Source organism: Lucilia sericata, unplaced genomic scaffold (genome assembly GCF_015586225.1).
Source record: "Lucilia sericata isolate MDLA Ls3-8-SP2 unplaced genomic scaffold, ASM1558622v1 Contig004747F_arrow, whole genome shotgun sequence".
Taxonomy (NCBI): domain Eukaryota; kingdom Metazoa; phylum Arthropoda; class Insecta; order Diptera; family Calliphoridae; genus Lucilia; species Lucilia sericata.
The window spans coordinates 4,635-20,101 of record NW_023997335.1 but is presented as its reverse complement, the minus strand read 5'-3'; the positions used below and the strand labels follow the sequence as shown (position 1 = coordinate 20,101).

Genomic DNA, 15,467 nt, shown 5'->3' with positions numbered 1-15,467 from the left:
CTACCAATGTTGTTGGTGTCATTTTTGCTGTTTTCTATATTGCTTGTTTTTTGCCTTTAGTAGTTGTTGTTGTTATAATTGTTTTTGCAGTATTAAATATTCTATTAGATGACTTCCTTTCTAACATCTCCCTAAAAGGGTACATGTTGTCTGGAAAAGGATACCGAGGTTTTTTTATAAGACATTGTCATACTGATGATCAGTTAAGTTTTGTCGTCAGCTTCTAACGGTTAACGGAAATTGGAAACGGATACGGAGTGTTCAAAAGAAAGGATTAATATACAATTTACTATAAGAATAATAAAGTAAAATAAATTTATTTTATTTTTGTTTAAATAAAAAAAGTGTAAGTGTTAAATTAAAAAATTAAAAAAAAAGTAAAAAAATCATGATAAATTTGATTAAAAAGTTTAAAAATTTTTAACAAATTAATTTAATAATTTAATTAGATAATTGGAAAGATAGCAGGATGTTTAAAATATTAAAATATTTAATATTATAAATAATATATTATTTCAACTCTACTAATTTAGATGCACTTTGGATTTGAATTTTAAAAATGTTTGGAAATTCAAAATCTAAAAAAAAAACATATTAAAATTTAAAAACTATTAAAGTTATTTTGAATACCATTTCGATTTGCGATTTGTATTCTACAGATTTGGGAAATACAAATTTCTAAGAATTATTTAGTTAAAATAGTAAAACTATTTTTAAATATCAAGATCCTGATGACAAAATTCTGATAATTTTTTCAATCTAGATATTGTTAAAGAAACCTAAGAAATAATTGATCTACCCAGGAAAAATTGTATTAGTTCCATAACTAGTTCTTGACTGTATTACCTTTGCGATGAGACCAATGATTTTTGTTTGAAATTCTCAACTTTAGAACTGATTTTGTGGAAAGGTAATGGAGTAGAAACTTTTGCGAAACCTTTGCGATGAAACCAATGATTTTTGTTCGAAATTGTCACCTTTAGAACTGGTTTTGTGGAAAGGTAATGGAGTAGAAACTTTTTACTTTGAACGGTTCTGATACCAATTATGTAATTTTTGTTTGAATTTGTCACCCTAAAAACTTGTTCTAGGGAATCTTAATGGAATATATCGACTATTGAATATAGTTCAATAGTTATAGCTCTACAGGTCTATAGATACGTCTTTATCTTTTCCAAAAATTTCTTCAAAATCTACCAGTTTCTCTCAAAATATTTAAAATCGAGATTCCGGTTGTTTCATATCGAATCATTAGTTTAAATATAAACATATATGGTGGGCCATTAATAAATTTTAAGACGACCTAGTCATGTCCGACCGTCTGTCTTTTGAAACCACTATAGAATCCAAACGGAAAGATTTAAAATTTGCAGCTTTCTTCGTTCTCATACAAGTGGCCCCCCGGAATGCAGTTTAAACAGTCATAACTGTTTTAAAATGCCAGTATTGCAATAAAATTTGATATAAACCTGTTTTGTACGAACCAAAATCTTTGTACTAAATTTTATGAGGATCGGTCCATTATTGACCTTACGCCCTATTGACTTAAAAATGCGATTACAGCGACGAAATTTAACGCAACGAAGTATTATACAACAAATGTTAAGAGGATTGGTCTATAATTGACCCTATCCCTCACAGTATTGGCTTAAAACAATCTTTCTATCAAATTTCACAAGCATCGGACGATAACTGATTCTACCCTCTTCTGAAATTGGACTTTAGAACTTATTACTTTCTAAAAAATACAAGTTGACTCTACCTCTCCATAAAAGATTCCTTTCCGAAATTGACTTCCACGCTCATTACTGGGTTAAAAATGCGATAGCGATAAAATATCAATGAAATGATTTGATGGTGGGTATTCCTTATTTCCCTTTCAGAAAATGAATTTAACTCTCAGTATTGGCTAAAACCAATCTTTCTATCGAATTTCATATGGATCGGAAGGACCCTCTTCAGAAATTGGACTTATTTCTTTCTTAAAAATACAAGTTGACTCTACCTTCCCATATAAGATTCCCTTCCGAAATTGACTTCAATGCTCATCACTGGGTTAAAAATACGATAGCGAAGAAGATTCATTGTTTATGTATAAGGGGAACCTTATGGGTATAAAACTTTGGTGGGTATATAAGATTCGTCATAGTCGAATATATCGCTCTTACTTGTTTAATAATTTGGTTCCTTTTGCACCAAATCTTCTCTAACTAACGAAACAAACTATTTTTTGTTCTCCTGATAACTTTTGTTGTTTAAGATAGAGACTCTTAAATATAGTCCCTTGATATATAACTTCTTTAGAAGAGTTCTGGAACTAATTATATTCTCAGCTTATTTTTCTTTAGCAATGTAAAGATTGGGACCAATTTTAAGAAAGAGTTGAAGAACTATAATGGGTTCAATGTTATTGAGAAAATTTTGATACCATTCAGCCGTCACTATTTTATGTTATGAGATATTTCACAAAGGATATCCAACAAATCAAGCAGCTGAATGTGATATTTTTTCCATTTTCAATACTCCCGGAGTCCACTTCCTTAGATAACTGATGATTATAACTAGCTGGTTTCTTGAAAACTCTTTACAAGTGCTTTACAATCACAACGTGTTCCAAAGAACGGGTTCTAGATGTAATTTCGAAATCACTAGTTCCATGGATGCTATTAAAGAATTAGTTGGTTGAACTCGTTCTAGAACTACTAGTTTTTTAGAACAGATTCTAAAAATGTTCCAGGGTACGTTTAAAATTCATGTTTAACATCAAAAAACATGATACCTTTATATTTGATATCATGTTTCCATGAAAAAGGAATAGGACCGATACGGGTTTAATATTATCACCCGGTTCAAAGAAATTGTTTCGAAATCTTCTATGGTAAGAACACGATCCTTGAAAACTATTTAGTAACTATTCAAAATTACTGTTCTAGAATCTGCACACGATCTGGAACAAGTTTCCATCTACTGTGGAATTAGTATGCATCCATGTTTGCTAGTTAATGTAGAATAAATTCTATAATTTATCCTATGGTTCAATATTTTCTGAAAATTATCAAAATTAGGCTCGCAATAAAATAAAACATAAATTTTTCAGCTTTTGAAAAACTCATCAATATGGATAGCGATGAGTTTCGTAAACGTGGTGCCGAAATGGTGGAATATATATGTCAATATCTAGAGACTTTAAATGAGCGTCGCGTTACACCAAGTGTAGAACCTGGTTATTTGAGACATCTACTACCAGGTAAGTTATTGTGAGGATAAAAGTATGGATTTTAAACAAAAATATTACGTTATTATCACATAAAGCTGAAGCACCCAAGGAACCCGAAGATTGGGATAAAATTATGCAGGATGTTGAGGATAAAATTATGCCGGGTGTAACGCATTGGCAGCATCCAAGATTTCATGCTTACTTTCCGGCTGGCAATTCATTTCCTTCTATATTGGGTGATATGTTGGGTGATGGTATAGGTTGTATAGGATTTTCATGGGCCGCTAGTCCTGCTTGTACGGAATTAGAGACTATAGTTTTGGATTGGTTGGGTAAGGCTATTGGTTTGCCAGATCACTTTTTGGCTTTAAAGGAGGGTAGTACTGGTGGTGGTGTTATACAGGTGGGTTCAAATAAAAAAATGGCCGTGAAATTGTTGTTGAATATATAAAAGTAAATCTTTTAGACTTCTGCCTCTGAATGTATATTGGTCACAATGTTGGCTGCCCGTGCTCAAGCTTTGAAACGTCTTAAGTCTCAACATCCTTTTGTAGAGGAATGTCAGTTGCTATCGAAATTAATGGCTTATTGCTCCAAAGAAGCTCATAGTTGTGTGGAAAAAGCGGCCATGATATCATTTGTTAAGTTGAGAATTTTAGAACCTGATGAGAATGCTAGTTTGAGAGGAGAAACCATAGCTGAGGTATAATATAAGCTTATAGATTAAAACTTATAAGTTAACGCCCTGTTTTATTGGTTTAGGCCATGGAAGAAGATGAATTGCAGGGTTTTGTACCCTTTTTTGTTTCCACAACTTTGGGCACTACGGGCTCGTGTGCTTTCGATAACTTGTATGAAATTGGACAAGAATTACAAAAATTCCCAGGAGTATGGTTACACGTGGATGCCGCCTATGCTGGTAACTCTTTCATATGTCCAGAATTAAAGCCGTTGTTAAAGGTAAGTGTTGAATGTTTCTGGAGAGGCGAGCTCAATGCTGGAACTAACCTCTAAAACTAGCATGAAACAGTCCATAGCAAATTGGTTTAAAAGAATATAGTAGTCCATAGACTACTCCATGAGCAAGTCCACAGAATAGTCTAGAATACAGACTAGATTATAGACAGAATTATAGACAAGACTATAGACTAGAGTATAAACTATAGACTAGACTATAGACTAGACTATAGACTAGACTATAGACTAGACTATAGACTAGACTATAGACTAGACTATAGACTAGACTATAGACTAGACTATAGACTAGACTATAGACTAGACTATAGACTAGACTATAGACTAGACTATAGACTAGACTATAGACTAGACTAGACTATAGACTAGACTATAGACTAGACTAGACTAGACTATAGACTAGACATAGACTAGACTATAGACTAGACTATAGACTAGACTATAGACTAGACTATAGACTAGACTATAGACTAGACTAGACTAGACTATAGACTAGACTATAGACTAGACTATAGACTAGACTAGACTATAGACTAGACTATAGACTAGACTATAGACTAGACTATAGACTAGACTATAGACTAGACTATAGACTAGACTATAGACTAGACTATAGACTAGACTATAGACTAGACTATAGACTAGACTATAGACTAGACTATAGACTAGACTATAGACTAGACTATAGACTAGACTATAGACTAGACTATAGACTAGACTATAGACTAGACTATAGACTAGACTATAGACTAGACTATAGACTAGACTATAGACTAGACTATAGACTAGACTATAGACTAGACTATAGACTAGACTATAGACTAGACTATAGACTAGACTATAGACTAGACTATAGACTAGACTATAGACTAGACTATAGACTAGACTATAGACTAGACTATAGACTAGACTATAGACTAGACTATAGACTAGACTATAGACTAGACTATAGACTAGACTATAGACTAGACTATAGACTAGACTATAGACTAGACTATAGACTAGACTATAGACTAGACTATAGACTAGACTATAGACTAGACTATAGACTAGACTATAGACTAGACTATAGACTAGACTATAGACTAGACTATAGACTAGACTATAGACTAGACTATAGACTAGACTATAGACTAGACTATAGACTAGACTATAGACTAGACTATAGACTAGACTATAGACTAGACTATAGACTAGACTATAGACTAGACTATAGACTAGACTATAGACTAGACTATAGACTAGACTATAGACTAGACTATAGACTAGACTATAGACTAGACTATAGACTAGACTATAGACTATAGACTAGACTATAGACTAGACTATAGACTAGACTATAGACTAGACTATAGACTAGACTATAGACTAGACTATAGACTAGACTATAGACTAGACTATAGACTAGACTATAGACTAGACTATAGACTAGACTATAGACTAGACTATAGACTAGACTATAGACTAGACTATAGACTAGACTATAGACTAGACTATAGACTAGACTATAGACTAGACTATAGACTAGACTATAGACTAGACTATAGACTAGACTATAGACTAGACTATAGACTAGACTATAGACTAGACTAGACTAGACTATAGACTAGACTATAGACTAGACTATAGACTGGTCAATAGACCAGTCAATTGCCTGGTCAATAGATTAGTAAATAGACTAGTTCGTAGGCCAGTCTGTAGACTAGTCCATAGACTTGTCCACAAACTGTCTAGTTCATAGACTAGTCCACAGGCTTGCCAATAGATTAGTCTATGGTCTAATCCATAGACTAGTTAAGAGACTAGTCAATAGATTAGTAAATATACTAGACTAGTCCGTAGACTAGTGAACTATACAAATTCCAAATATCCATTGTTTGATCAATAAATTCAACTTTCCATCCCTTAGGGTATTGAATTTGCCGATTCATTTAATACAAATCCCAACAAATGGCTGTTAACCAATTTCGATTGTTCCACCTTATGGGTACGTGATCGTATCCGTTTGACCTCGGCCTTGGTAGTGGATCCATTGTATTTAAAACATGGCTACTCTGATGCTGCCATCGATTATCGTCATTGGGGAGTTCCATTGAGTCGACGTTTTCGTTCACTGAAATTGTGGTACGTATGGAACGTTAAAAAAGTATTTTGTTTATTAAAAATACCAAAATAAAATTTAACACCTATTTCTTTGTATTCTTTTGTTTTTGTTTTTATTTATTTAAAAAATTACCCAAAATGATCATGCAGAAATACTAATAATGTCTATTTTTTTTTTTTTTTTTTGGTTGTTTGATGATTTGTTATTTGCTCCGGTCTCACTCACTTCACAGGTTCGTTTTACGTTCATATGGAATTTCCGGACTACAAAAATACATAAGACACCATATCGAATTGGCTAAACGTTTCGAACAGCATGTGCTTAAAGACAAGCGTTTCGAAATATGTAATCAAGTTAAGGTAAGTTCCCCAAATTTTTAAAAATGTTGGCCAAACTGTGTGAAGTTTCATTAGAATTCGTAGTTATGGGAAGAAATTTTTAGAGATGATACGCAATTTATTTTAGATATTATATGGAATATCATTTTTCACTAAAAATACAAAATATTTGTTTAATTTGAATAAAATTCTATTTACTTTATGATTAAATATTTATATGAAAGACAAATCTGGCATTAAGGTGAATAAAACACGGAGATTTTTTTGGAATTCTTTAACAAAAAATTATTTGGCTTTGTTCCTATCAGAGTTCAAAGTTCGAATGTTAAGTATGTCTGGGTATTTCGGGATTCTTATACTTTTAAATATTTTTTGCTAAATTTTATAAAATTTATTTTCAATCTATATATATAAAAATGAATGTGTGTTTGTTTGTATGTTTGTATGTTTGAACGTTATAGACTACTAAACGGCTGAACCGATTTTCTTGAAATTTTCACAGCATATTCCTGCATGTCTGGAATAGGTAATAGGCTACTTTTTATTTCAAAATTTCAAGTGGGCGATGAGCCACGCCCACATTAAGAAAATATAAAATCTGTATATTTTAGATAATATAACAGTTAGAGTCCTCAAATTTTGTCGGAGCCACTTTAGTGTCAATATGAGCATTTAGGACAAAAAGTAGGCGGACTAGCATTAGGGGGCGTGGTACCTCCCATATAAATTAAATACAAAAATTCGTTTATCTGGGAAACTAATAGAACTAAATTCTTAAAATTTAGCACGAAGAACTTTAACATCCATATAAACATTTTGGGTAATAAATTGGCGGAATAAATTGCCGCTCCCCATGAGGGGAGCGGCACCTCCCATATTAATTAAATACAAAAATTCGTTTATCTGGGAAACTAATAGAACTAAATTCTTAAAATTTTGCACAAAGAACTTTAACATCCATATAAACATTTTGGGTAAAAAATTGGCGGACTACCCATGAGGGGAGCGGCACCTCCCATATTAATTAAAAACAAAAATTCGTTTATCTGGGAAACTAATAGAACTAAATTCTTAAAATTTTGCACGAAGAACTTTAATATTCATCTGAACATTTTTAAGGAAAAAAGAGCGGACTTTCATCTGGGGGGCTTGGAGCCCCCATATGAATAAAATAGAAAAATTCGTATATCTGAGAAACTATTAGAGCTAGAATCATTCAATTTTACTTGAAGAACTTTGACATTCACCTGATCATTTAGAGTATAACGAGCGGACTTCCAATGGGTTACTTGGTACCTCCCATATGAATTAAATACAAAATTTCGTTTAACTGGGAAACTAATATAACTAGATTCTTCAAATTTTGAACAAATTATTTTAATATTTATCTGAATATTTTGGAGGAAAAAGGGCGGACTTTCATCCGGGGGGCTTGAAGACCCCACATGAATTAAATTCGTATATCTGAGAAACTATTAGAGCTAGAATCTTCAAATTTTACATGAAGAACTTTGACATTCATGTGAACATTTAGAGAATAACGGGCGGACTTTCAATGGGGGGCTTGGCACCACATATATGAATTAAATACAAAATTTCGTGCATCTTGGAAACTCTTATATTATTCAAATTTTTTGTAGATAGATAGAAATTGGCGATAGATAGAAACTGGCGAACTTGCAATAATTTGCTTGACATCTTTCATATGTAACATATAATAAATCTGGTATTTATTTATACATATTCCTTTTAGGGTAGCAAAGCACACTGGGTATAGCTAGTGTTTTATAAAATGTAAACAAAAATATTTCAAATCACAACAAAGTTGTTGAATAAGAACAAAAAAAACATAAAAACTGGTATTTTTTTACACAAACTTTATCAAATATCTAATGAAATTTTTACAATTATTTCGTGTTCATAATCACGTGTTTAAAGTTTTAAAAAATTAACTATTAATGCACGCGAAACAGAGCTGGTCAGTGGTATTCTATTAAATTTGAATATTACATCCGGTTACCGAAATGTTTTCCTTTCAAATCTTGTTTCGTAAAATAAAATGCTTTAGTTAACTTCATATCAAAGGCTAATAAAATAATGATCTTAAGAAATTCCATTACTGACATGTGACGTAAAATATATACAACTACATACATAGTTATGTATTGAAATGCAGACTTTAATTCAAGTGTTTGGCAGTTTGTCTGTCAGTTGAAATTTTGCAGTTTATATTTTGCCTCTTGTTATGTCAATGTTTTACGTTTGAAATTTTGTCTTAAAGCTCAAGGTTTGTTTATTGGTCATTTAATTCTTTAGAAAATAAATATTACGATCACTTAATTATATTGTTAACAAATGTTTACGAATATTTTTTTTCAATTTTTTGTTCACGCATATTCATTCACGTTACACTTGAGTGAGGGTTTTAAGTTTTTATTTAACAAATCATAATAGGCATTTGTGGACAGAGCAGAGTTTCCCAAAATTTTAAATATTGAAAAATAAAAAAATACCAATATTTTATTAACTATTCACCTGTCATGTCATGAACCAGGCATGGATAACTTAAATTTTGTTTTATTCCTAATGCCTGTCAAACCACGACAGAGACAAAACAAATGCTTAATAACTTTTTCTTCTGTGTTGTGACAACTCTGGCAAAAGTGATTAAATGGAAGATTTAGTCTTCTAGCATATGTTTGTACCTATTGTACAAGAAGTCGAAGTGCTTTACGTGAACACTTGGCGTGTCGGCCTTATTTCACGGTGGTCTTTTTTATCCACAGGCTGAGCTTCTTTGACGACTCACCACCGCCCCTTTGTGTATCTTACACGCAGGTGTACATACATGGTTCTGCCGGTCCATGTACAAGCACTTTGCTCAAGTACCCGAGCTATCCATTGCTGCCCCGTTGCTTTACTTCCGAGATGCAAAAACATCGCAACCACGCAAATGGGAGTCGGGTGGGTGAGTCGGCCTAAAGCCGAGGACATTGTTCTTACTCACAGAGAATACACTGGGGTAAATCTGGTATGAACAGAGTTTTTCTCTGAACATACCTGAACAAGGAAAGAACATGAAATGGTATCACTTGTATAAGATACCTTTCATCCATCACCATTCTACCCATCACACTTCTTATAGAGAACAATATCCGACAAAATCACTATACAGGCTGAGGATACAATTGATCATCACCTGTTTATAGTCCCGGCAGACTAGAGGTACTGGTAGCAACTCATGCCCCTGGGGGTACCTATTGTACATCCTACATTCATCCTGTATCATATACATTTAACACCAACCCATTTACAATGCTTAGTCCCACAGTCATTTCTCTGTGGGGTATCTGTTGACTTCGAATTATAGATTTCACCGTGCATCAGTCTTTTAACCGACATTCTATTCTCGCGAATTTGGGTTTAAACCGCAGCCAACACGTGCATCCCGAAGGGACCTCTTTAATAATCGGGACATGACTAAGACCGAAACTCTGTCCTGCGGTCTACCGGTTCCGTGGAACCAGGTTATGTGGTTCTCTGTTAAATGAGTCCATGTGAAATCATTCCAAGGAAAGGCTGAAGCTAGAGATACTGGTAGCACCTCTTTTCCCCAGGATTGCAATCACACTAAGATGGGGTCTTTCAACATGCCCCCGGGGGTGCCTATTATACAGTGCCCTGTCAAGATGGATACTAAGACATGAGCCCCAAACTTAAAACCCCCACCAACAACCGACTTTCGACCAACATAGATAACGCCATTTATGATATCAAGCAAGTGGCCAGAACAGAACTATAAAGTTCCCGCAAAGTAAATGGTTTTTGTGTAAATAACCAGTTATATGGTTTTTTGTCAGTTTTGGATATTTTATATCCCATAGTAACTTATTGAGTTTACCGTTCCTTTTTATAGCCAAAATCTCAGTAAGTTAGTTGCTACAGTGATCGTGTTGCCTGAACCAGGCCATTTTGTTCAAACCATGGATGTAAAATCCACCTCCCACACACATTGTTTCAACGTGACATTATCTGTAGAAAATATATTAAATATTTGCCAGAATGGAGTGTGGGAGAGCTATAGCCAATGTTAAAGGGAACTGACATGACTATGTCGTTTTAAAATCGGATAAAAAGTAATATGAGCCCTTTTTAAAAGATCTGACTAATCAGTTAAAAGACCTATCGATGCTGTAATGTATGGAATATATAATGGTCCGTTGCGGTTTCACAGGGTTGCAAATATCGAAAATAAAACTAAACTATGGCTAAACTATGTATCTCGGGGGCGAGTACATATCACTGAAATTGCTCATTAGAATGTCGTATTGTTTACCTTTAGTTTCTGGGTCATTTAAATTTTGTACGTTTGCAGATCATGGTCTACTAATGAACTAGTGAACTCATAGTTATCCACAACACTATGAATAGTTCTGTCTTTGGACAAAACGATGCCCGAACAGAACATTTATAGCTGAACGCTATATACGCCCATAGTGATAAAACTAATAAAATGACAGCCAATAAACTAAATAAATGACAACCAATTCGATAGATGTAGGATCAACTCTCAATGTTAAGATGTCCCTATTATAGGTCCTATAATAGGGTGTAAAACGAATATATCTGTGAGTGTAAGACTAAAAAATTTCTTTTTGGAAGGCAGTTATAATAAAACCCCTCTTATTACAAGTGTGATTAAGAAGCTCTGGATGTGAAAGCAACAAGTAGTTTTATATCTCTTGTCGTTACCATTGTGTTTTTGCTCTTGTTATGGCGTTGAAATAAATACTTAAGCAGTGTATTCACAGTTTAATTGATTTTTGATTTCCTATAATGTCTAATGTCAAAAACATACAATGATTTTTATAAACTTCTACTATTTATTGGATTTCAATTGAAATCAATTATGCGAAAGTAAAACGTATGAAAACGAGTAGTTGACGTTGCTGTCATATTTGTAAGAGTACTTTGTTTGTTTTTTTTTTTTCATACACATTTGATTTTTGTTTATTAGTTGGTTGGGGTTTTTTCGATTTAAGTACCCTACAACACTATAATTAAAAATAAACACAGGCCCACAAACATTTGAAAAAACAGAATCAATACTTCGAAAATTTGTTTGGATCTACCTTTCTAAAATCACTTTATTCAAAATAAATATCTAAAAAAATACAGTATCCAGATGAAATTAAACACAAATATCTACAATATCGGTCCATAATTGAAAATATTTCTCATAAATGTAAAGCATTTTGTACATAATTTGATCACGATCGTTCCACAACTGCGATAAATTCCAAACTTTTTAATCGGTTTATAACTCTGATACATATCGCTGTAGGACATTATATAGTCGAGCTTGGCCAACATTGCTTTTTCACTTGTTTGTCTTATTTTTATAGACTATTTGGCGTTTTTATTTGTCGATTATATTTCATTCCATGATCTTTGTATAGAGGTTTTTAAAACAATACATACATATGTATATGATAGACTGTCTGTTTATGTAAATTATTATTTGTAAAGATTTTATGATTAATTGCTAAATTATAAAAAGAAATTTCGCCATACATTTACATATATTGGGTTATCAATCAACATGAATTTATAAATTTATGTAGGAGTATTATTGTCTTTTTTAGGGACTTAGTACATCACAGCAGATCTGTCCGATTTGATTTATTCCTATTTATGAAAATTTTAATGTTAAATAAGCTTTCGTTCGTTATACATTCTTGGTTCTTTTAAAACTGTCTCATCTCTATTGGCTGAGTCATTGAACTTATGTAAATGTTGCCTTTCTCTGCCCTTTCTGTCAAAAAGTTGATGTTTTTGGAAACTCAAATGTTCATGGAATAAAAAAGGACAAACTCTAATTCTGTCTTTAATCAAGACCAGATATCAGTCTTTAATCAAGAATATAGATGACTCTACAGTCAAGACTATTAATCAGTCTTTAGTCCCGACTATATCATAATCCCGACTTGTCTATAGTCAAGACTATAGATTTGTCAAGACTATAGATCAGTCTATAGTCAAGACTGTAGATCATTCTATAGTCAAGACTATAGATCAGTCTATTGTCAATACTATAGATCAGTCTATAGTCAAGACTATAAATCAGCCTAGACTATAGATCAGTCTATAGTCAAGACTATAGATCAGTCTATAGTCAAGACTATAGATCAGTCTATAGTCAAGACTATAGATCAGTCGATAGTCAAGACTATAGGTCAGTCTATTGACAAGACTATAGATCAGTCTATTGACAAGACTATAGATCAGTCTATTGTCAAGACTATAGATCAGTCTATAGTCAAGACTATAGATCAGTCTATAGTCAAGACTATAGATCAGTCTATATTCAAGACTATAGATCTGCCTAGACTATAGATCAGTCTATATTCAAGACTATAGATCAGTCTAAAGTAAATACTATAGATCAGTCTATAGTTAAGACTGTAGATCAGACTATAGTCAAGACTATACATCAGTCTATAGTCAAGACTATACATCAGTCTATAGTCAAGACTATACATCAGTCTATAGTCAAGACTATACATCAGTCTATAGTCAAGACTATACATCAGTCTATAGTAAAGACTATAGATCAGTCTATAGTCAAGACTATAGATCAGTCTATAGTCAAGACTATAGATCAGTCTATAGTCAAGACTATAGATCAGTCTATAGTCAAGACTATAGATCAGTCTATAGTCAAGACTATAGATCAGTCTTTAGTCAAGGCTATAGATCAGTCTATAGTCAATACTATAAATCAGTCTATAGTTAAGACTTTAGATCAGTCTAGTGTCTAGTCAAGATTATAGATCAGTCTATAGTGAAGTGTATAGTCATGGCTGTATATCAGTCTATAGTCAAGAATATAGATCAGACCCAAAGGGGATCAAATTTCTCCTGAAAATTAAACGGCATTAGTAATTTATTTATAATTACATATTCAAATAAATTTTTAGTTTCTTTCACAGCTTGGTCTAGTTTGTTTCCGCTTGCAAGGTTCCGACAAACTAAACGAGAAACTTTTAAGTGCCATCAACGAATCGGTCTATAGTCAAGACTATACATCAGTCTATAGTCAAGACTATAGATCAGTCGATAGTCAAGACTATAGATCAGTCTAAAGTAAAGGCTATAGATTAGTCTATAGTAAAGACTGTAGATCAGTCTATAGTCAAGACTATACATAAGTCTATAGTCAAGACTATACATCAGTCTATAGTCAAGACTATACATCAGCCTATAGTCAAGACTATACATCAGTCTATAGTAAAGACTATAGATCAGTCTATAGTCAAGACTATAGATCAGTCTATAGTCAAGACTATAGATCAGTCTATAGTCAAGACTATAGATCAGTCTATAGTCAAGACTATAGATCAGTCTATAGTCAAGACTATAGATCAGTCTTTAGTCAAGGCTATAGATCAGTCTATAGTCAATACTATAAATCAGTCTATAGTTAAGACTTTAGATCAGTCTAGTGTCTAGTCAAGATTATAGATCAGTCTATAGTGAAGTGTATAGTCATGTCTTTATATTAGTCTATAGTTTAGAATATAGATCAGACCCAAAGAGGATCAAATTTCTCCTGAAAATTAAACGGCATTAGTAATTTATTTATAATTTCATATTCAAATAAATTTTTAATCTCTTTCACAGCTGGGTCTCGTTTGTTTCCGCTTGCAAGGTTCAGACAAACTAAACGAAAAACTGCTAAGTGCCATCAACGAATCGGGTAAATTGCATATGGTACCGGCCTGTGTCAATGAGCGCTACATTATACGTTTCTGTGCTGTAGCTCAAAATGCTACCGCCGAAGATATTGATTACGCCTGGGAAATTATTGTAGATTTCGCCAATGAACTGCTCGAGAAAGAACAGCACGATGAACTTACTGAAATTATCAACAAGAAGAAGGAAGACACTTTGGCCAAGAAACGTTCATTCTTCGTGCGCATGGTCAGTGATCCGAAAATCTATAATCCAGCTATCAATAAGGCGGGTACACCAAAAGTATCATTGGATATATCATCGCCGGTGGTTAGTCAGCGGTCAACAAATCCCGTTATACGCACACAAAGCTCTATAGATCACAATTCTTGGATATCATGGCCATTGGCGTTTCTGTTCAATAGTAATAATGAGGACAGTGGTCAGAAGAGTAATGTTTCATTGCGGTAAGTTTGCTTAGTAGACATTTAAGAACTTATTTTATAGTTATTTTTTTATTTTTATTGCCAGCTTCCGTCATTTGGATACTAATGTCAGACCTTCTTCGTCTAGACGTAATTCGGGTGCCGGTTCTTCTCCCTCGCCAGAAAATGATTTGGGTGTTATAAATGTCTTAAAGTCGCCCAAGAAATCACCAAATATGCCTCGCAAAGGCAGTTATTCCAATAATACTAGCAATAATCATAATTGAATGATTAATATCTTAGCTGTAATTTGACTTTAATTCAATTTATTTCCATAATTAACTAAATTAGCAAAGAAAAACAAATACAAACAAAATTTTTTTGTCTCCTTAAATAAATCTCCCAACTTAAGAAACATTTGCTTGAAAAATATCAATAAAATAAAAGTTAATTCTGAATGTGTGAACTGATTTTCTGAATTTTGTGGAGGGTTTGGATTTAAATTAATTTCATGTTAAAATATCACCTCAGAGTGAGTACTAATAGGGTAAATAATCGAATAATAGTTCGATTAATTACACAGGCCACAAATTTTTAACTCAGAGACCAAAATATGCTTTTTCGAATCGAATCTGAATTTATCCATCAGGTTTTCCAGACATCGTGTCATTAAA

General features: G+C 33.0%; 1 protein-coding gene across 1 annotated transcript; it reads left to right on the top strand.

Moving 5' to 3' along the window:
- Positions 1-215: 215 nt before the first annotated feature.
- LOC119615281 (tyrosine decarboxylase) lies at positions 216-15,192 on the top strand. The gene is made up of 9 exons (XM_037971349.1): positions 216-346; positions 3,098-3,247; positions 3,313-3,620; positions 3,684-3,920; positions 3,980-4,177; positions 6,102-6,316; positions 6,529-6,655; positions 14,318-14,835; positions 14,900-15,192. The coding sequence occupies exons 2-9, from the start codon at positions 3,118-3,120 to the stop codon at positions 15,078-15,080; spliced, it is 1,914 nt and encodes a 637-aa protein (XP_037827277.1). The 5' UTR covers positions 216-346; positions 3,098-3,117; the 3' UTR covers positions 15,081-15,192.
- The last annotated feature ends 275 nt before the right edge of the window (positions 15,193-15,467 follow it).